General features: G+C 42.2%; 1 protein-coding gene across 2 annotated transcripts in view; it reads left to right on the plus strand.

Annotated features, from left to right (window-relative positions):
- LOC114645223 (protein unc-13 homolog C-like) overlaps positions 1-24,505 on the plus strand; it is a 742,812-nt gene that overhangs the window by 69,197 nt on the left and 649,110 nt on the right. For both annotated transcript variants that reach the window (XM_051920476.1, XM_051920477.1), the window contains exon 4: positions 5,235-5,537. In XM_051920476.1, the coding sequence (XP_051776436.1) occupies positions 5,235-5,537 (303 nt within the window). The remainder of the gene's footprint in view (positions 1-5,234; positions 5,538-24,505) is intronic.

The following is a 24,505-nucleotide window of genomic DNA, read 5'->3' on the forward strand; positions in this document are numbered from 1 at the left end:
TTAGGGGCTTTGCATCTGGCGCTGACGTTCGAGGTTCGATTCCCGAGAGGGGATGCAGTGAGTGTGTACGCCCGATGAGCCCAGAATTAGGGCAAAACACGTGTCGCGTACTCTTTGCATTATTTGACAGTAAAATTATTTCAACCATATATATATATATATATATATATATATATATATATATATATATATATATATACTAGCTGAAAATACCCAGCGTTGCCCCGGAGGAAAACAGAGTGTTTTTTTTTTTTTTTATTGTTTGAGAAAAACATAATTAAAAAAAAAAAACAGAACTTTAAAAATAAATTAATAAACAATGAACGCTCACTAATGTGCTTATTGTGCTGTTTTGTATGTATGTATGACACTTGGAACCGGCCAACTCTATTTAATTTCAAAAGCAACAGGGGTGCGGTAGTGCTCAGACATAAAGAATGCTGCCAGTAACCTCCAGTTCGCCCTCTGGTGGTCGTTCCGAGTGTCAACTGGAAGATAACATGCATACAAGACCACACGATCATCCCACACCTTACCCAGAAGGGGGTGGGTTAGGGCTGATTTGACCCTACAGTATCAGTTTAGTCGACCAATGACGAATATGTGTACCAAGTGTCATGAACATCGCTCCAGCCATTCAGAAATGATGCTGGAACATACATACATACATTCATACATACACACATACATTGACTTAATGAAACAGGAGAAACTTTAAAAATCAATAGACGTTAGCGCTGTATCTGATCGTGTTCAGCTCTGATGGGAGAGCATTCTCCGCATGGGGAGAAGAGCACATGGCCATGAAATCTCTGGCAATTAGCAGCTACCCTGTAAAACACACGGAGCTCTGATCTCTCCCTCAAAAAAGTCATACGTTACTCCTTAACAGTCTGTAGATGATAATGTCTGTTGAACAAACAGCTCAGCAGAGGCAGGGTGCACTCCAACACATGGCCAGACGTAGCCCAACTCGAACAGAGGCTGGCGAGTAAATGAGGAAGGCCCCACACCCACTGCTCTCAGCCCACAGCCACTCTGTTGGATTTGAATAAATATATCGGTACCGCAAGCCGAACTCTGGTACTTAGTGCGATGACAGAAATCGCAAAGTCAACTGGAAAGTTCAAGCAAATTATAGAAAACAACCCGATCTAAATCTGTTAAGTAATTCTCTTGTGAAAAGTGGACAGACATACAGACAGACAGAACGCACTTGGACCATGAAGTTTTTAAAACTGTTTCTTAGCGAGCACCTATGGGCCAAGGGTAACCTACATTCCAAATTCAAGTCCCAAGTCCTCATGGTTCGAGAGATTTCGTGATGAGTGAGTCAGTGGTATTTGGCTTATAAGCCCATGATGTTAAAAGAATGGGATACTAATAATAATAATTCTTTGCATTTATATAGCACTTTTCTCACTACTCAAAGCACTCGGCAATCGCAGGTTAAGGGCCTTGTTCAAGGGCCCAACAGAGCAGAGTCCCTATTGGCATTTACGGGATTCGAACAGGCAACCTTCTGATTGCCAGTACAGATCCCTAGCCTCAGAGCCACCACTCCGCCAAGTACTGAAATCGTCAGAACTACTCTGGGCATCTCTCTCCTAGGAGAATTTGTGTTGCCGACGTGCTTGCATTGTTTGTCTTTCTTCGGAGGTTTCCTTTTGCCGGTGTGCTGGCCTCGCATATCCTCAAAGCTGGAACCCTTACCCCAACTCTACCTCTCATTTCCGGGCCGGACAGAGACACACACTTCCATGCATAGACGTTTATATATAAGATATATATGGCTGTTCGAGTCACAAAGACAGAATGAGTCCCAAAAATAGTTGGGATGCCAACCTGGCCAACTCCATTTAATTTGAAAAGCAACAGGGGCGCGGTGGTGCTCAAACATAAAGAATGCTGCCAGTCACCTCCAGTTCGCCCTCTGGTGGTCGTTCTGAGTGTCAACTAGATGATAACATGCATACAAGACTGCAAGATCGCCGCCCACCCTGCCCAGAAGGGGGTGGGTTAGGGCTGATTTCACCTTACAGTATCAGTTTAGTCGACCAATGAGAAACGTGTACCAAGTGTCAAGAAAATCGCTCCAGCCATTCAGAAGTGATGCTGGAACATACATACATACATACAAACATACATTGACTTTTACATATATATATATATATATATATATATATATATATATATATATATATATATATATATATATATAATGTATATATAAATTTGAGATTTTCGTCTCTGAACCTGGAAACCGGTTAGAGATTTCATGATGATACCTCTACATTAATATCACACTTCCTGTCGAAACACTGAATCTCACATTGTATTAGTAGGCCATAAACATGTCTGAATATTAATGATAACCAGCTGACACGACATCAATGTGAGTTACGACTACGACATCCTGCATATCGTGACTCAGAGTATACTTGCAATTTGGTTTCGTTTTCTAGAAGAGGCCCTGCTAATTTCCGCATGGCACCGCATCACATTTCGCACTGTCGTGGTATTGTCATGAATTATGAATTGCACTTTATTAATAGATTATATCGTTATATTTTGATAAAGTCCACGTGTTATATTGCAAAAATTTAGCTGAATACTTTAATGAGAAAATCCGGTGTATGTTAACATTATTTTTTATTAAATTCACACACAGGTTTATACAGTCCACACACCGCGTTTGACATCACCGACCCCGGGTGGGGTTGGTCAGCCTGAGGCCCCGCACACTCGTAAGGCCGCTTCTGCCCTGACTGCCTCATACTTTGCACCCAATACGGCCAGGAGACTCCATGGTGGAAGCAGATGATTTAAAAAGAGGATGAATGTTTGTTTTATTTATATCTAAATTGAAAGTTTTTCACATAGTGACCCAAAAAAACAAATTTCTGCTTTAAAAGTCATCCGTCCATTTTTTTCTACACACCAAACCCAAGTTTATGATCCCAGAGAATCGGCGTCTCTCCCAGCAGCAACCCCCCATGTCAATTAATGACTCATTGTTTGGTGGAGGACCACAAATCAGTGGAGCTGCTGCCACCAAGTCCAACCCTGTGATGAGTTACCATCATGCCTCAGGCTGAAAATAAAATAAAGCGACATAAAAGAACAAAAATGAAACTGTACTCCCTTCTCAGACGCTGATCTCATTTCACTTTATGGCATCGCTTGAGCGGCGGTGTCGGCTGAAGGGAGTGAAATTCACACGGCTGTCTTCTGACCCCTCTGACCTGTGAATGCCCTCCGAGTCTCCAATCATCAATGACCACCGTCCCACACACATTAACACCACTTTTACAAATCCCATACAAAATGGCATGTAAAAGACATATGTGCAATGAATTTGTCATTCCTACAGATGGTGCATTACAAACATTAACAATGCTTTTTCGAATCCCATACCAATTGGCGTATAAAAGAGACATATGCATTGCATTTGTCATTCCGACAGATGGCACATCACAGACATTAACAATGCTGTTTTGAATCCCATACCAAATGGCATATAATAGAGACAAATGCATTGCTTTTGTCATTCCTACAGATGGTGCATCACAAACATTTCTTAGTAATAAAATGCATTGTATCATAAACATTAGTACTGCTTTTATGAATCCTGTACCAAATGACAGAGACTTATGTATTGCATTTGTCATTCCAACAGATGGCAAATCACAAACATTAACACTGCTTTTTCAAATCCTGTAACAAATGGCATATAATAGACACGTGTATTGCATTTGTCATTCCAAAAGATGGCACATCACAAACATTAACAGTGATTTTACAAGTCCTATACCAAATGGTGCACTGCAAATGTTAACATTGTGGTCTACATTGATTACTTAGATTTCAACCTGCCTAAGACTGGTAGCACACTTTAAAAAAACAAGAACCACCTGCTTGTTTGCCTGTGTGTCTGTCCATTTGCTGTGTGCCTGTCATTTCAAAAGATGGTGCATCACAAACATTTTTATTAATAGAACACATTGTATCACAAATATTAATACTGCTTTTACAAATCCCATACCAAATTGTATATAACAGAGACCATATGCATTACATTTGTCATTCTGAAAGATGGTGCATCACAGACATTAACATTGTGTTTTTGAATCCCATACCAAATGGCGTATAACAGAGGCATATGCATTACATTTGTCATTCCAATAGATGGCACGTCACTAACATTAACACTGCTGTTATGAATCCCATACTGATTGGCATACAACAGAGACACATGCTTTGCATGGTGCAGTGCAGACGTTAACGCTGAGGTCTGTGTTGATTACTCAGATTTCAATCCATCTTAGACAGGCAGCACAAGTAGTTGCATAAATGAGCAGATTTCCATCCATCCATTTTCTAACCCATTCATTTCAGGTAAGTGAGTAAGTAAAGTAGTAAGTCAATTTCATTTTTGTAGCACTTTTAAAGAACATATGTCACAATGTGCTTTGCAAAGAGTCCTCACAGATACTCACATAAAAGCACGTTAATAAATTATCACCAGGAATAAAGTGCATTGATGTGTATGATAACAAAGTAACAGGTGACAGAGACCAGAGGGGGTCCCGGTGTCATCAGGTGCAAACCAGAAAACAGTCCCTGCATGGAGCACCAGACTCTTACATACTGCCGTTCATACAGCCTCATCCATCTATTTTGCAAATGTGCAGCTGTCCAGCAGGGGATCACGGGATAGCATTTGGTGTAAGACAGGAATTAAAGCTGGACAGCAATTAAATTGCAGGGCACCTTTCCATCACATCTCCTACATTTAGTTTAATGTTTATATGCATGAATGGTTACCACTCGTTATTTATTTAGTAGTGAGACTAATGGGCTTCCTTTTCAAAGCCACTGAGACTCCCCCTGTTTGTCTTTCCATCAATGGAGGTTATTCTTGATGAAGTGAATGCCAAGGCGTGCTAACCGTATTTAAGATTAATTTCGTTTTGCTGACGGAGGCTTCTGTGACAAGTGGCTTCCTGATGGGTTGTGGCAGCCATCCCAAGCTGTTAGCCTGTCCATGCATCACTGAAGTCACTATTGTCTATTCCAGTCAGTCCACGCTCCCTTCTATCTCATTGTCATTTGGACCAAACACACACACACACTTTTGTTTCTTGGCATGAAATGGATTCTTCTAATAAATCTATCTATGGTGTCCCCCCATTTATGACATGCTCTTTTTCTTTTTTTCCCAACTTTTGCAGCGGTTCAGTGGAAAGCAGGCCCTGCTCTTCAGTCACCATGAGCCCCACAAGTCTGCCGGCCAGTTACTCTGACGAGAGTGGGAGCGGTACTGGAAAAGGATCTGCTGCAGACCTCGACAACGTCTCCCAGTCCTCTGGTGGCAGCCTCCAAGCGAGCTCTCCGTCTGCCGTCAGTGACCGGGATCGCAGCTTGTGCTGCAGTCGGAGCTCCTCGAGCTGCAGCTTTGCTTCTAACACTCAGACCAAGATGAATGGAGACACTCAAGCCGCCCCCAGCCACGGGCTTCCTGACGGACAGAAAATGTAAGAATTTTATTTTTGGGTCACTTAAGTTACTTGCCAAAAAAAAAAAAAAAAAAAAAAAAAAGAAAAGTTTAATCATAATAATTGAAAATGTTTCATTTCTCCGATCTTCTGGATAGAAGGAGACTTGCTGTTAGGCTTGTGCACTACGCCCACTTCTTACTGTTTTACTTAGGAAAAAAAATGCAAAGGTTTTATGTTTTCTAGACGTAATTTTTTATAGACTTGTAAGCAGCAGGTTACTGTTTTAAAACATTTGCTTATTAACAAGGAACTGCTAATTAGAGGAAAATGAGAACTGACAGCTGAACAGCCTTGATGGATGAGGAGTTGAACTTTCACATTTAATTACTATTAGCCAGCATGTTTCTTCCTGTTTGTGTAATTTAGACAAGCACTTTGAGGTTAAGCTTCCAAAGTAGGGTGGCAGAGTCATTGGTGTTGCTGCCTCACCACACCAGGGACCTCTGTTCAGATCCTGGCACGGGCATGGCCTCTCTGCAGTTTGCATGTGTTCTGAATAGTCCCGTGTGCTGAGTTTGGTTTCTTCAAAGGTGTTTGTTTTGGGATGATTATCATATATGAATGAATGCAGATGTGTCCTGCAGTAGACTGGCATCGTGTCCAGTGCTGGTGGCTGCCTGGCACCCTTCTCTACGGGCTCATACAGCAGCGATACCACCTGCACTTCAGAGCTGGTCATCCACATGAAGCTAAGCACATTTGGGCCTGGACAGGACTCCAGTCATGAAAGAGGTGTTGGTGAGGCCCCCCGTGGTCTGTATGTGGACCCCAGTGCTCTAGTGAAGCCACGGGGATACTGTGCTGTAAAAGATGGCACTGCTGTCCATCGGATGAGATGTAAAATTGAGGTCCGGACTCTCTGTGGTCATAAAAGATACCTGGGCATCCTTCATAAAGAGCAGGGTGTATCCCGATGTTCTGGCTAAACTGTCCACCACGGCCTGGTCCTTGTGAACCCCTAATCTCCCCTTGTTTCTAGTCCCTCACTCCTTAACTATGTAACAGCTAATGTGTGGTGAATGTACTGGCGCAAAAATGGCTGCCGTCGCATCATCCAGGTGGATGCTATACATTAGTGGTGGTTGGAGTGGCTCTCCATTCATTATGCAAAGCGCTTTGAGTAGAAGGAAGAAGAAAGAAAAACCTGTAAATGTCAATCATTATTTATCTGCTGGGAAATGGATAGATGGATGTATGGATGAGCTGAAGCGCAAGTGATTGAGCGAGTTCTGTCAGTTACTGGCATCCTGTCCATGGCTGCTTAGTGGTCTTGTGCTCAGTGCTACCAGAATAGGCCACCCACCGTGAAGAGTCCATGTGGACAGTAGATAAATGGCTTTGACTCTATCTATCTATCTATCTATCTATCTATCTATCTATCTATCTATCTATCTATCTATCTATCTATCTATCTATCTATCTATCTATCTATCTATCTATCTATCTATCTATCTATCTATCTATCTATCTATCTATTACAATATATAGCGCCTTTCACTCTATCTATCTATCTATCTATCTATCTATCTATCTATCTATCTATCTATCTATCTATCTATCTATCTATCTATCTATCTATCTATCTATCTATCTATCTATCTATCTATCTATCTTTCTATCTATCACAATACAATACAATACATTTTTGTATAGCCCAAAATCACATAAGAAGTGCCGCAATGGGCTTTAACAGGCCCTGCCTCTTGACAGCCCCCCAGCCTTGACTCTCTAAGACAGAGGTAGCCAACACGGTGCCCGTAGGGACCATGTGAGTTGCCCACAGGGCATGTTCTAAAAATAGCACTAGACCCCATGGAGCTCTGTCTAAAAATTGTATTTAATTGTGTTGCTGTTGTTTTTGAATCAATAACACTTGCATTGATGTAGATTGGGGGTTAGTCTGCGGTCAAAGTTCAATATCGTGCTCAAGACAAACCTCCACTCTTTGCTGAGACAAGCAAATGGGCGCAGCTACGTCAGGGAGCTAGACTCAGTTTTTAACCCCCTAAAATTTAAGAAAAAACATGGCAGAAAAGCTAAAGAAAATTTCCAGTACATTAATAATATCATTAAAGATGAACCGTGCAACTTTGTTTTTCAGGAAGTTTGTATCAAACAAGTAGCCCTGCGTATTACTCAGTACCTTTGATGTAGCTCTCTCAGTTTCAAAAAGGTTGGTGACCCCTGCTCTAAGAAGACAAGGAAAAACTCCCAAAAATCCTTGTAGGGATAAAAATGGAAGAAACCTTGGGAAAAGCAGTTCAAAAAGAGACCCCTTTCCAGGTAGGCTGGGCGTGCAGTGGGTGTCAAAAAGAACAGAACAAATTCTCAATACAGTATAAAAATAAAAATTTTACAAGTGCAGAGCAGAATTTAACAGTAGATGATATCACACAATGTGATTTGGATTTGTTCAGAGTCCTGGAGACCTCAGCCATCAAGCTGCCTCCCCCATTGGCCATTCTACAGCTGAACAGTGCTGGGCCAGCCAATCTGATGAAAGGAGCCCTCTACCCTACGATTCCTGCGATCCTCCATCAGGGATGATTTTACAAAACAACTTGGCAGGTGGGCCGCCGTACCGAGAGTACCGTGAAGAGAAACAGAATAGGTGAGGGTTAGTAACAAATTATAACTTTCATGTTCCTTATGTTTTAGTGCTAATGACTAACAACAGAGATGCAGTCTGTACAGTTAATCAGCAGCTCTAGGCAGGGTGTGCTAAACTGAAGTTGTGAGTCTTCAGCCGGGATTTGACAGCTGAGACCGAAGGGGCATCTCTTATAGTAGCAGGCAGACCAGTCCACAGTTTAGGGGCCCTGTAACTAAAAGCTTTGACCTCCCATTGTTATTTTATTAATCCTTGGAATCATAAGCAGACTGGCATCTTGAGATCTTAATGTGCGCTCAGGTTTGTAAGTCATGATAAGTTCAGACAAGTAAGCCGGACCTCGGCCATTTAATGCTTTCTTTATATGTTAAAAGGAGGATTTTGAAATCTCCCTTAAACTTAACCGGGAGCCAGTGTAAGGATTTAAGAACTGAAGTTATGTGTTCGTATTTTCTTGTTCTTGTCATAATTCTTGCAGCAGCATTTTGGATTAACTGGAGGCTGTATAAAGAACAGTTTGAACATCCAGTGAACACCGCATTGCAGTAGTCAATTCTGTTAGAAATAAACGCATGAAATAATTTCTCAGAATCCTGTTTATTTAGAAAGCATCTTAACTTCCCAAAATTTTTAAGATGGAAGAAACCTGATTTAGACAACTTTGTAATATGTGCTTTAAATGACATGCTAGAGTCAAAGATAACTCCTAGATTGCGGGCTGATTCAGTAAAATTAATGGTGATTCCAACGGAATTAAATGATGACAAAATATTGTTGTGATCAGCGTCATTCCCTCCAACAACTAACATCTCCGTTTTATCTGTATTTAAAGACAAGTCATTCTCATTCATCCACTCCTTTAATTCACTAAAACAACTAATTAAAGACAACATCTGAGAAACTTCATTTGATCTAAATGAAAGGTATAACTAGGTGTCATCTGCATACGAGTGAAAATTAACATTATGTTTCCTAATGAGAGATCCCAGTGGAATCCTGTGAAGTGAAAACAGTAAAGGTCCAAGTACTGAGCCCTGCGGGACACCATATTGAACTTCTGTGTATAATGATGGAGTCCTGTCAGCACATTTCTGTACATATTGGAATCGATTTGATAAATAAGAACTAAACCAAGTGAGCACAGTGCCTGTAAGGCCAACATTATTTTGTAGCCTGTGCGGTAAAATAGAATGGTCAATGGTGTCAAATGCTGCACTAATGTCTAACATCATTACAGTGGAGTTTCTATTCATCAGAGGATATCAGAATGTCGTTTACAACCCGAGTTAGTGCCGTTTCTGTACTATGACCAATGTGGAAACCAGACTGGAATTTCTCAAATAAATTGTAATGCGTAAGGTGTGACTGAAGCTGACTGGCGACTACTTTATCTAGTATTTTAGAGAGAAAGGGTAAATTTGAAATAGGCCTATAATTATTTAGTATGTGTGGGTTTAGGTCTGACTTTTTAAGTAATGGTTTAATGAATGACACTTTTAGTGCATCAGCTTCTGTGCCATGCAATAATGAACTATTGATAATGTTTAGAATAGGCGCTGCAAGAACATCCATTGCACTTTTTACTAGTTTTGTTGGCACTGGATCTAGGGAACAAGTAGTGGGCTTCATTTTAGAAATTAAAGTTAAGACTTCCTGCTCTGTTACAGGATTAAAATGACTAAAGTGCTGAATGCAATGTGAGGCAGGGTCTGCTAAGCTAGTACGTGGTTTGTAATGTGATGCTGAGATCTGGGATCTTATATTTTTAATTTTCTCATTGAAGAAGTTCATAAAGTCTGTACTGCAAATATCTGTTGGTATTTTGCACTGTAGAGCTGAATTCCCATTTGTTAATTTAGCACCTGTTCTAAACCGTACCCAAGGATTTTTATTATTGCTATCTATTATTGTAGAATAGTATTCTGAGCGAGCTTTAAAGAGAGCTTTTTATATTTATTAACACTCTCTGTCCATGCAATTTGAAAGACATGTAGCTTTGTTGTTCTCCATCTGCGCTACGGTTTTTGACACTCTAATTTAAGAGCTCAAGTGTTTTCATTAAACCAGGGAGAGTTTCTATGTGCTTTGATCACTTTTGTTTTAAAGGAAGCAACTGTGTCCAGAGCATCTCTCAAGATTACGTTATAATGTGATGTTAGCTGATCTATATAGTTTTTCACATTTACATTTGATGTTATCTGATCTAAATGGTTTTCCACAATTACACTCGACTTACTCAAACTATCTATAAATTTTGAAGCAGAATTACAATCTAGATGTTGCATTGTCTTTGTTTTAATCTGTGAATGTGTTGGCAAGGGCAGGACTAAATCAACTGTAATTAAGTAGTGATCGGAAATAACTTCATTTAATGGAGTAATATTTAAATTTTGAATTTCAACTTTGTAAGTTATAATTAAATCTAATGTGTGGTTATGATTATGAGTTGGACCTTTGACAATCTGACAAAATCCTATTGAATTTAACAAATAAGTAAAACATTTGCTAAAAGTCTCATCTATCTATCTATCTATCTATCTATCTATCTATCTATCTATCTATCTATCTATCTATCTATCTATCTATCTATCTATCTATCTATCTATCTATCTATCTATCTATCTATCTATCTATCTATCTATCTATCTATCTATCTATCTATCTATCTATCTATCTATCTATCTATCTATCTAATCACAGCTCACCATTTATTAGCATAAAAAAATTACCAAAGAGATATTGTTAGGCTTTCACAAGGCCAAGTTTCTCTTGTTTGTGGTCCTCAACCTGAGAGTAAAAGCTCAAGTTGACCAGGTATAGAAGTGCACGTGAACAGAAATCTGAATTGGGCTGCCAAACCAGACGCTCTTTACAAAAAGTGCCAGACATCTCTGCTCCAGTTCTCTCACTCTGCGATTGTAAGTACGATAGATTCTGATAGTTGCATGAAAAGAGAAGATGCCAGTGTTCGTCTGTTCTGGGGACTAGGCTGGACTCTTCAGTATGTTTTCCTCCCGTTTATTTTGTTCATTTTAATTAGACAATGGACACATTTCTTTATTCTGACCTACTGTTTCTTCTTCAATATATTCCATGAAGTTTTTGTGTGTCATCTGCTACAACACTGCAGTTTATCTAAGGGACCCCTTTGGTCTATTCAAGCAGCATTTCAGACATCATATGGGAGTCTTACTCGGGGTTCATCATTTTTACATGAAACTCTGAGCCCGAATTACAATCGGGGTTAATGTATATGAAGTTAAATGTCAAATTTAAATAATATTCTAGTGAAATCAAGTCTTGTCCTGGTCTTGTCTCCAGCTGGGTTGCTCCCGATTGCTGGCCTCCTTCAGATTATTGTAGAGTCGTTAGGCTTTGTAACATCGTTAAATGGCGAATGATCCCCCTCAGGAGGGTGGAGTGATGCATGGATTCAAGTGGCTGTCAGAGTAATTAGAAGAATTGAATGGAGCGGCTGCTATCGGTGCACGTTACGAGATCCCTGTCTTTTGAATAATGGATTGTGATGTTTGAAATACAATGAACCATTAAAGCTTTTTATAGGATGAGATTCATATCAGGGGAACTTAAGAAATGCAGACAAGAGGAATCACATTGGCCCATCCAGGAGTCTCATTAAGTCCAATGTTGGCCAAAATTGCCCTTTTCAAAAATAGAAAATAGAGGAATTAACAAGAATGCACACGTCAATAATTCTATTTAAGGCTGTATAAGCAGGACAGGAGAAGAGGGTTTGCAGTGACTGTCTTCAATTCTACAATCTTTTTATTTTGTTGTAGGCACTTGCTTACTTTGTAAGGTGCCATGTTGTCTCTGTGAAAGGCGTCATATACACCAATCAGCCACAATATTAAAAACCACCCTTGTAATATGCTGACCCACCAAGTCATGGACTCCACAAGGTGTCCTGTGGTATCTGCACCAGTGTGTTAGCAGGTATAAGATGTGAGGTGGGGCCTCCATGGATCGGACTTGTTTTTCTAGCATATCCCACAGCCGCTCGATCAGATTGAGATCTGGACAATTTTGAAGGCCAAGTGTCCACCTTGGACTCTTTGTCACGTTCCTCAAACCATTCCTGAATGATTTTTGCAGTGTGGCAGGGCACATTATCATGCTTAATGAAGCTGCTGCCATCAGGGAATACTGGTGCTATAAACTATGAAAGGGAGTGAAGCTAAAGTTAGAAAATAGAATTTATTAGAAAATGGAATTAACCTTCACAAACCTGGTAATGTCATTTCTCAATGTCATCTCCACTCTTCTCAATGCACTTGCGTCACCTGCCTGGCAGTGCCCAGATTCCAGAAGAATAAAAGGTTTTGTCTTTGTCGTGTTGTACACCCGAGTTATTGTTGGTCACTCCATGCTGAGGGGTACTCCAGTCGCCAGTGCAAGTTACTGTGACTTGCTGGAGACCAACGTGAAGCCTGCTATTTGATCCAAGCAGTGGAGACTGCTGTCTCAGGGAGTTCTTTTACTGCCAGGCAATGCCCGCCCATCACACTGCTAAGAACACCAAGGCTCGCCTGGAGAACCTGAACTTTGAGGTATTGCCACATCCTCCTTATTCGCCAGATTTCCACCTTTTTGGACCTCTAAAAAAACATCTGGGTGGTCTATGGTTCAAGACACATGATGACATGAAGAAAGATGTGCACGAGTGGCTGCAAGGATGAGACAAAACCTTTTATTCTACTGGAATCCGGGCACTGCCAGGCAGGTGGCACAAGTACATTGAAAAGGGTGGAGACTACATTGAGAAGTGACATTATCAGGTTTGTTAAGGTTCGGTCCATTTTCTGATAAATCCCATTTTCTAACTTTAGCTTGACTCCCCCTCGTAGTGAGTGTGGTCTGCAGCAATCTTTAGGTAGGTGTCACATGTCAAAGTAACATTCACCTGGATGCCAGGACCCAATAATTTTCCCATCAGAACATTGCCCAGATCATCGCCAACTTGCCTTCTTCCCATAGTGCCTCCTGTTGCCATCTCTTCCCCATGTAAATAAAAGAACACACACCCTGCCGTCCACAGGACCTAAAAGAAAATGTGATTCAATCAGACCAGGCCACCTTCTTCCACTGCTCCCTGGTCCAATTCTGATGCCCATGTGCCCACTGTAGGCACTTTCAGCTGTGGACAGATGTCAGCATGAGCACTCTGAATGGTCTCTGGCTCTGCATCAAGCTGTGTTGCACTGTGCGTTCAGATTCATTTCCATCATGGCCAGCATTACGTTTTTCAGCAATCAGGGAGCTGTTTTGTGGAATTGGACCAGAAGCTCTACACTTGGCTAAGCCTTGGATTCCCATAACCATGTTGCCAGTTCACTGGTTGTCCTTCCTTGGACCACTTTTGGTTGATACTAACCACTACATACTGCAATCACCCCAGAAGACCTGCCCTTTTGGAGATGCTCTGACCTAGTCCACTAGCCATCACAATTTGGCCCTTGTAAAAGTCACTCACATCCTTATGCTTGCCCATTTCTCCTGCTTGTAACACATCACCTTCAAGAACTGACTGTTCACTTACAGCCTATAATATCCAACCTCTTGACAGGTGCCATTGTAACGAGATAATTGATGCTATTCACGTTACTTGTCAGTGGTTTGAATGTCGTGGCAGATCGGTGTAAAACTGAGTGACGTAAGCAGAACAGTGTGGTGGCTTAGTGTATTCAGAATATAAGTTTAATATGCCACAGTGCTCTACTTTTCTTTCTACTCACAAAGCCAGATTGAGCACACAGGGGCTCATCATTTAGAACTGCTAGGCAAGCATTAGAAGACAAGAAAGGGACAACTGCGAAATGGGCATTGTACTATTTCTGTGTGACAGAGTCAGCATGACATTGGATCTTCTCTTTGCCTAGTTTGGAATGGCATGATTTACCTAAGTGGGGGTCTGCACATGGAGAAAGAGTATAAAGCCTTGGAACATTGCCCGGCATACCTTTGAAGCTGACGGACGGATGGGAAATACCATCATCTGATCTGGAAAATCCTTCCAACACAGGGACGAAAATGGCAGACTCTACCCAAAGGTCTTGTCATGGCTTCCTCATCTGTTATGCTGTGTAAACCGTCGGTAAAGAAAGCAAAGTTATTTCTCCTTTGTGATTTCTTACCGCCGGGTCACTAAGGGAGGGGTATTGCCTTTTTATATCATATCTATATAGTTTCGAGTTATGTAACACGCCACAATTACAAAAGAACTTATTCCAACAAGGTGTGGGTGGAGTGGTGGCTCTGAGACTAGTGATTTGCACTGGTAATCGGAAGGTTGCCGGTTCGAATCCCATAAACACCAAAAGTGACAGTACTTCGTTGGCCCCTTGAACAAGGCCCTTAACCTGGTTTATGATGTTAATCTGCATCCAGTCCTGCCTGTCGGCCCACCAACCTGCAGGGAAAAACCTAGGGGTTGGTGGCAGAATTATCACTCCAGTCACCTCACAGTGTTCCATTCCATTTGAACTGTGGTGCTAAGGTGTCACCCGTTGCATGGCTACCCTCAGGTCCCAATCTGGGATCCTGAGTTGGTTCGTCATGTGGTGGGTGTATCAGCGCCTGCTCCTTACCTCTCTCTCTCTCTCTCTTATTCCAACCAGGGAGCTAGCGCCCCCTGCTGGACTCCCAAACACAGGCCTGCCGTTTCAATTTACCCAAGTCTCACTCTGTGACCCTTAGTGTGCACCAACTGTAAAAAAAGAAAAATCTGCCTACGGTAGATGGCATCCTAATCATTTAAATAAACAAAGGCATCGGCCAAAAATGCAATAATGGAATGGACGAGTCCAGATCTCAATCCCACTGAGAATTTGTGGCTGCATGTGACAAAGGCTGTTCACTCTCACCATCTTCATGACACTTTAACGAGTTTAGCCAAGAAGAACAGTTGGGGGGTGGCAGAGTGGAGATGTGCAAAGCTGACCTGAGCACACAAACTCAAGGCTGTCATGGCTGCTAAAGGTTCATCTACGAAATACCGACTTGAACGGGATAAAAGCTTATGATACAACCATGTGATGCTGGACAAAACATTACCTGCCTTCTCTCAGTATGTGGATTGTAACACCCGGGGAAATAGGACTATTGACCTACTGTATGCAAACATTAAAGATGCATACAGTGCCACCCCGCTGCCTGCACTTGGGAAAGCAGATCATAACCTGGTTCTGCTTCAGCCTCACTACAAACCAAGAGTGAGGGTCCTACCTACAACCACACACTCATTCAGGAGGTCGTCCCCTGAGGCAGAGCAGGCTCTGAGAGACTGCTTTGGAACTACGGACTGGGATATCCTGCAGGGGTCACATAGTGAGAGCATTGAGGAGGTTGTTGACTGCACTACTGACTACATCAACTTCTGTATGGACATTGTAGTTCCAGTAAGAACTGTACGCTGCTATGCTAACAAGAAGCCATGGATTACAAGTAACATCAAGGGCCTTTTGAACCAGAAGAAAGGGGCTTTTAAAGGTGGTGATCAGCATGAGCTTAAGTGCATGCAGAAGGAACTCCAAGTCCAGCTTAGGGTAGCGAAGGAGCAGTACAGGAGAAAACTGGAGGAGAAGTTGCAGAATAACAGCATGAAGGAAGTGTGGGATGGGATGAAGATCATCACTGGCTGCAGCTCGAAGCGGGGTGCCACCATCGAGAGAGACGTGGAGAGAGCAAACCAGATGAACAACTTTTTTTAACAGGTTTGACCACCCTAACCCACTCTCACCTCGGAGTACTGCACCCTCCACCCATCTTTCTGCTGCTGATACCAGCATAGGAGAGAGTTTACCCCAACCCACAATTACAGCAGCCCAGGTAAGCAGAGAGCTGAGGAGACTTTGTGCCAGCAAAGCAGCGGGTCCAGATGGAGCATCGCCACAACTGCTGAAGGCCTGTGCGTTGGAGCTGGGGAGTCCTCTACAGCGCATCTTCAACCTGAGCCTGGAACAGGGGAGAGTCTTTGGAAAACATGTTGTATCACCCCAGTCCCAAAGGTATCACATCCTAGTGAGCTGAATGACTTTTGGCCTGTCGCTTTGACATCGCATGTGATGAAAACCATGGAGCGGCTGCTGCTTAACCACCTGAGGCCACAGGTCCGTCACGCCCTCGACCCTCTGCAGTTTGCATACCAGGAGAAGGTGGGAGCGGAGGATGCCATCATCTACATGCTACACCGATCCCTCTCCCACTTGGACAGAGGCAGTGGTGCTGTAAGAAGATCACAGCATCGTCAGCAAAGTCTTTTCTTCACCAACAGATGTTCCACAGCCGCTGGACTCCACAGCCTTGCTCAACACACAGTCCATACAAGCACTGAACAGAGTAGGAGCAAAAACACACCTCTGACGAACCCCAGAATCAACTGGGGAAAAACACAGAGGTTCTGCCTCTACTCTTTACAGCACTCACAGTACCCGTGTACAGGCCAGCCATGATATCCAGCAACCTTGAGGGGATCCAGCAAACCCTCAGGATGTCCCACAGGGCAGCTCGATCAACTGAGTCAAATGCTTTCCAAAAATCGACAAAGGCTACAAAAAACAATTGTAAAATTCTACTGAGGAAACTTCAAGTTGTACGTCAGAAACACCAGTCTGTTCACAGCATGTGGCTTCAGAGCAGCACGACTTCACATTAGAACATGTCCCCCCGGTGCTAAAAGCCCCCTCAGAAGGGCTGCTTGAGGCATTTATGCAGAGGAACTTTTTTCTGCAAGTTTCCCCAATTTAGTGGGAATATCCTTCTCGTGTTTTCCACCATTCAAGTGGATTTACATCACAGTCCACATCAGGTATCATCAAGTAGCTCTTGATCTTTATATCAATGGCAGTGTGCAGAGACTCGCCTTCTCGAAGTCCCTGTGTTGTTGTTTTTTTTTTTGTTTTTTTTATTAATAGCTGTTGTGGCGGGCGGCTGGGTCCCATGCCTGGCTGGGACGCCCCTTCTACATATGTTCCGGGGGAGCAGCCATGGACATCTCACTACTTCCCCCGGGACGCTTGGTGGCATCCTCCCTGACTGACGATGGTGCCTCAGTTTCCCGCAGGGTTTCATGGGAGATGGAGTTCTCCACAACCCTGTGGGGATCTGGGGTGGCCGCCAGGGGGTGCTGCATGGAGCCAGGAACCCACCTGGACATCTCTACAGCCCCACCCGGAAGTGCAATTAGCCACAGGTGATCAAACACCTGGAGCACTTCTGGGTGGGCTATAAAAAGGTCCAGCATCCACCACTCAGGAGCCAGAATTGGGAGGAAGAGGACGAGGTTGCCTGGGAGGAGTGGTGGTGCCAGAAAAAGGATTTGTTTATTTGTGTTTGCTGCATTAAGTGCTTGTGGGACTGTGTTAGGCCTGTGGGACACGGGGAAGTCGTGCCCCATGGCTGAAGAGAATTAAAGAAAGTTTGTTTATTTTACACGTGCCTCTGCGTCAGTCTGTGCTGGGTCGGGTGCAATATAGCGCCTTATTACACTGCTAAACGGCTTTTTTGCTTTGTGCCCACCCCCACCATAACCTATCATTTATGGAGGAGGAGCAAAAGCTTTACATTCACCAAAAATTTCAATCTGTGGTTGTTGTGGTGTGAAATTTTGCATACAAGTTGATAAATATTTTGTATGTCTTTATTTGTAACTTAGGCCAAGCAATGTAATATTAGTGTTACATTAGTGAGAAGCATTCATGTTTACCCCCTAGGACTAAGTCAGGACAGTGAATTTTACGACAGGGTCAGGTGAAGCGCCTCAAACAAGTTTGGCAAGTGTTTCTCTGCAGGACCCTCTCAATCAACCCTCCTCAGGAAAGCCAAACTGCCTAGCATGGCAAGCTTCACCTTGATATTTGGTTTTAGGGGCAGGTGTGAAGGTACTCTGTCCTCCCATTGGTCTGAAGTATGGCTGTTTGGAATTGGCTTGCATCAAAAACCTTAAGTACCACGATGCCCTATTGGCTGTAGAGGTTGGACAGAAAACCTATAAATTTGCTTACTTTACCCAGCTCTCTCTCTCTCTCTCTTACCATCTCACACACCATGAACTGAAAAGGACAACACAATGGAGAGCACAGCTAGGCAGCCATATTGAGACAGGCATGTGGCCTGTTCTGAAGAAAGCGGACCACAAATGACTTTTGTAGTAACAAACAAGTCTGTGTGCCGCCTGAAACTACACATCAGCATTTATCAGGTTGTATGGTTGCCAGTATTCAAATGTACTTTGCATATTGTTATTATTTAGGAATATTACCAATAATACATTATTTACTGTATGTACATGTGCTTTCTCAATTTTTTTATTTTCAATAAATTTGCAAAAATCTTAAGTAAACTTTTTTCACGTTGTCATTATGGGGTGTTGTGTGTAGAATTCTGAGGAAAAAAATGAATTTAATCCATTTTGGAATAAGGCTGTAACATAACAAAATGTGGAAAAAGTGATGCGCTGTGAATACTTTCCGGATGCACTGTATATTGTAACTTAACTCCTGCTTGTCTTTTACTACACCTAATTGTCTGAGGTTATAGATATACAGTAGAAGGGAAGATGGGGAGAAGTTAAATACTACAATACTTTATAAACAGGGGTAAGTCTGTGAGATATGAGGCATTCTGACAAAGGCTACACATTAATAATACAAAATAATAATAGTAAAATATTACTCTACCATGACAAAACTGGGTTTTGATGGATCTCGACATTTCAGGATCTCCAATACCGAAAACATCGATATCTCGATGATGGGTTTGTGTCACAGTTTCTTGAGGACGGTCTAGAGCAGGGGTAGGCAACGTCGGTCCTGGAGTGCTACAGTATGTGCAGGTTTTTGTTCCAACCCAGTTCCTTAACGAGAACTCAATTATTGCTGATGAAGCACATATTGCTTAAGTGACATTTTAATGCTTCATTTTAGTGGTCTCGCTTGTTAAGGTTCTCCAACCTTAATTGCTTATTTCAATCTTAAACTGCTGCATTCAGTGTTTTAATCGCTCCTTATTAGCAATAAGATGTAAAACAGGGGTAGGCAATGTCGGTCCTGGTGAGCCGCAGTGGCTACAGGTTTTCATTCAACCCAATTGCTTAATTAGAAACCAATCATTGCCAATCTCAGACCTTATTTAATTTTATGGCTTGTTAGTCTGTGCAATGTAAGGCTTTTATATCGTAGATTTTTTTCCTTTCCAAGGATATCATCCAAATGATTTGAAGCCTAAAACAGATCATTTTCAGTCTGTCACATTTTTCTATTAAGTGTTTTATTAAATCAAACCGTGCATGATGAACACACAGATGTAATTGGAAAAAAGCTAGCTGGAGAACTGCTGGCTGCTTTGTCTTTTACATCTTATTGCTAATAAGGAGCAATTAAAACACTGAATGCAGCAGTTTAAGATTGAAATAAGCAATTAAGGTTGGAGAACCTTAACAAGCGAGACCACTAAAATGAAGCATCAAAATGTCACTTAAGCAATATGTGCTTCATCAGCAATAATTGAGTTCTCGTTAAGGAACTGGGTTGGAACAAAAACCTGCACATACTGTGGCACTCCAGGACCGACGTTGCCTACCCCTGGTCTAGAGCTACAGCGGCTCAGACTGGTCAGACTCTGCAGACAACAACTGTGCCTGGGTGCTTCACCAGTCGTAGCTTTATTGGAGACAATGCACGGAACATCTCAGCTGAAGGCACATGGCAGACTCCTGGACGAAAAAATAGCAAGCTAGAAACTCAAGCCTGTTATTAGATGACGATGTGATGATTAGTACAAGAGAAAGAGGCACACTAGAGCAGTGGTTCTCAAACTGTGGGGCGGGCCCCCCTAGGGGTGTGCAAAGTAACAAAAAGAGGGGCGCGAAGATGTGAAAAAAAAATAACAAGAATCGAAAATATGAAAAATACATCTATTGAAACCAAAATAAATGAACTTAAACTACATTCTGATACTAGAAAAAAAAATATAGATTTAGATAAATGTCGATAAAAGTTAAGTAGGTATAATAAAATATGCATCTACTAGCCAACCCACGGCGTAACATACGCTGCATAATTATGTATTGATGGGTGAACACTTGCTGAACGACACAGTTGTCCAAATGGGGTGGGTTTGTGGATACCACTGTGAGCGAATTAAAAGATGGAACTCTGGAGAGAGCAACATACAACTGTCCGTGACTGAAAACTGGTTTTGGCAGATACATGCACATCTTTTTGAAAGTTTGGCCCTGTGCCTTATCAATTGTCATTGCAAAGGCAAATCTAACAGGAAATTGTCTTTGCTCAGATGCACGCGCAGGCTCTCTCTCAGCAGCACAGGAGCCTATCTCCCCCCCGAGGCCACTCTCTCTCTCTCAGCAGCACGCAAGCCCCCACCCCCTCTGTCTCTCTTAAATTACATTTTGCCTGAAGAAGGGGCCTGAGTTGCCTCGAAAGCTTGCATATTGTAATCTTTTTAGTTAGCCAATAAAAGGGGTCATTTTGCTTGGCTTTTCTTTGCAATTATTTAGGAATTCTTCTTATCAATTGGTATCATAATGACCTATTTTATGATCGGAAAGATCAGCATCAGAGCGGTAAATAATGGCTGAAATGTTAGAGAAAAGTTTGGGTAACTTGGTTCCTATGGTGTGAAACCCCACTGATGCTTACGTCGAAATTTTTATTTTCTTTTTTTGCTCCCTCCCTTGTATCATCATAGCAGGGCGAGGAGGCGCAGATCTGAACGAGTGTTTCAAATAATGAAAGAAATAAAACGTGCTTTGGAATCGAGGACTCCCCCAGCCAAGACAAGACGGCTTGCGAAATAAAAGATGGTCGATAGGCATTTGCTCGTTAAAGAAATTAAAATAAATCAGTTCCGTAATTAATTTGAACAGATTAATAATTTGCAAGAACTTTTTCCACAGTCCAAAGACATGCAGGTTAGGTGGATTGGCGATTCTAAATTGGCCCTAGTGTGTGCTTGGTGTGTGGGTGTGTTTGTGTGTGTCCTGCGGTGGGTTGGCACCCTGCCCGGGATTGGTTCCCTGCCTTGTGCCCTGTGTTGGTTGGGATTGGCTCCAGCAGACCCCCGTGACCCTGTGTTCGGATTCAGCGGGTTGGAAAATGGATGGATGGATTTTTTTTTTTTTTTTTGCACCAGACACCTACAGGGCTCCATATTAGGTCAATTCCACTTCGCAGAAGGTCATATAAGTTAGATGTCGAGCTGTCCTTAACGGTAAATGATTTCTGACCTAGTTTGCAGATTGCTGTCTTTTAAGTATCATCAGTCTTTTCAAAGCCAGACCCCGTCCACGCAGGTGAGGATCATCCACATCTTGTAGTTAAATGTGACGAGGGAGACTGCGCAGCTGTTTTTCCCTGGCGCTGTTTACACACTCAGTTTTTGGCAGCTGCTCTTGCTTCACTTGTGGTGCGCTGACCGTGTACACGTGCAGAACTCTATCCTGTTAGGTTACAGGAGACAGTGAATGCGTCAATACTCAAGGTGTGTTTTTAATTGTTTTCTGCAAAGTGTGTGACATAGTTGATAATTTCAGCTTGCGCATCTTTAAAATTGCAATTAAGATTACATCATACAGTACAGGATACACATCACACACTCCTAATGTAGAGTGAGCCCAAGGACTTCATCATCTCAGTTCTTTATTTGGGTTTTTTTCGAAAACCGCTTAAGTCTGAAAGAAGGGTGGCACCTGCCAGAGGGCACACCCTGCCCTCGTGATGATTCTCTGGCCAAAGTCCCAAATGTTAGTCCTATGTGGTGTATTTATGTTTTTCCCATTTTCGTGTGGATGTCCTCTGGCCCAAAGATCATCTGCTAGGCTGGCCTGGTGTGTGTGACTGTGGTTGTAGCTGTGATACACCAGCTCCCTCTGCTGGTTAAAAATGAGCGAACGGAATGGATGACGAAGGATGTGGGATTAACTATAATGACCCTGTGACAGGAGACAAATGAGCCAAGGAGTCAGTAGGAATAGGTGGGGGACCAACCGGTGTGCAACAATGGGGGAAAAATGGAATGATAAGTGCCCGAAACAGGGCTTTAGAAAATGAAAAAGGTCCATCAAGCAGGTCAGGGTCATGGACGTCCTTCATATGAAGGGACTGCTTTCCAAATACAACCATTCCTTCTGGGGAAAATTTATATGGGAGACTGGAAGGGGTGGGACTTTTTGGAACCAAACTGGGTGTCTTCTTGGCACTTTGGGGGGAAAAAGGAGATGCTACTGCAATCAACAGCGCCCCCTCTTGCCTTGGAGTGGTACTGCAAGTATCAGCGTAGTCTGAAAAGATGATCCTCGGGTGCCCATGTGTTTAATGTGTAACATCTGCTTACAAGTGACACTTGTCTAGGGACATCATCGGCAGTCTGAATTTGATGTTTCATATTCACCTCATTGAAATTTTTTAATACGTATACCACAATTGATGTCTTTTAACGAGCTTTAAGCCGTGAAAGGCACTAACATCATCATCTGATCAATACAGCAGCCAGACCTGTGCTTTCACCTGACTCGATAACTATTGACAATAACTAATACAGTAACCTTCGCAGATGATCGATCGTTATTTCCGAGGCTGTGAGGTGCGTTGCCCAACACGCAGGCCGAGTCATGTTCTCATGGCAGACTCTGCTTTGTAAGTTTGATTTCCAATACGTTCTTTGACAAGGTCATTAAAAGTAATACTTGCTAAAGAGAGGCAGGTTGGTAATTTTATGCCCAGCGTAATGAAGATACAACGATGCTGGTTTATTAAAGAGTGGGGAGAGATACAGTAAATCCAGCCATTGATCCAGGGTCTCCAATTCTTCAATTTTGTAGTTTTTTGGGGGATCCAGCCCTGGATGGGATGCGATTCCTTTTACAGGAGACCCTCAACTTGTGTGTCCCCACTCACTCCAACAAGTTAACCTAACAGCTTGTTGTTGTGATGTGAAATTTTGCATAAAAGTTGATAAATATTTTGTATGTCTTTATTTATAAATTAGACAAAGCAATGTCATATTAGTGTTACATTATAGATAATAACAGCAATAGTTTGAATGTTTAAGAACGCCTTCCCCCTTTTTAGCTCTTTGTAATTTTACGACAGGGTTGGGGTGAAGTGCCTCAAACAACTTTGGCTAATATTTCTCTGCTGAAGTCTCTCAGTCAAACCCACAGGAAAGCCAGGCTGCCTAACTGCCAAGCTTTACCTTAACACGTGGTTTGGAGGGCAGGTGTGAAGGTGTTCTGTCCCCCAACTGGTCTGAAGTATGGCTGTTTGGAACTGTTTTGTATCAGAAGCCTCTAAGTACCACGACGCCCTATTGGCTGTAGGGGTTGGACAGAAAAATTATACATTTGCTTAAAGAGCACAGCTAGGCAGCCATATTGAGACAGGCATGTGGCCTGTTCTGAAGAAAGCGGAGCACCAATGATGTCTTAACTAGAGACATTTTAAGTAACTAACAAGTCTGTGTGCCGCCTGAAACTACACATCACCATTTATCAGGTTGTATGGTTGCCAATATTCAAATGCACTTTCCATATTGTTATTATTTATGAATCTTATCAATAATACATTGTTTAAATTGTAACTCCTGCTTGTCTTTTACTACACCTAATTGTCTGAGGTTATAGATGTAGAATGGAAGGTTGGGAGAAGTAATATACTACAATATCTTATAAACAGGGGTAAGTCTGGGAGATCTGAGGCATTCTGACAAAGGCTACACATTAATAATACAAAATAATAAGAGTAAAATATTACTCTACCAAGACAAAACAGTGGTTTTTGATGGATCTTGACATTTCAGGGTCCCCAATACCGAAAACATTGATATCTCGAAGATGGGTGTATGTCACAGTTTCTTGAGGACGGTCTAGAGCTACCTTATAAACAGTGATAAGTCTGTGAGATTTGAGGCATTCTGACAAAGGCTACATATTAATAATACAAAAGGGGAAAGTAGAGTAATATAGAACTCTACCAAGACAAAACACTTGTCTTTTCACCGAAAGTTTACACTGACATCCTAGTGTTGAGAGACACATGCTGCTCTAAATTCAGACGTGAGCGTCAGTAAGCTTTGCACCCCAGGAACCAATTTACCCGCACTATTCTCTAACATTTCAGTAATTATTTACCTCTCCAATGCTGATCTTTCTGATCGTAAAATAGATCATTGCGATAGTAAATGACGAGAGGAATTCATAATTAGTTGCAGAATTACGGTATTTGAGGGTTCCTCTAGTGTGCCACTTTCTCTTGCATGATTTGGCTCAAAAACTAATCAGCACATCGTCATCTCATAA

The sequence above is a fragment of the Erpetoichthys calabaricus genome, chromosome 17 (assembly GCF_900747795.2).
Source record: "Erpetoichthys calabaricus chromosome 17, fErpCal1.3, whole genome shotgun sequence".
Classification (NCBI taxonomy): Eukaryota; Metazoa; Chordata; class Cladistia; order Polypteriformes; family Polypteridae; genus Erpetoichthys; species Erpetoichthys calabaricus.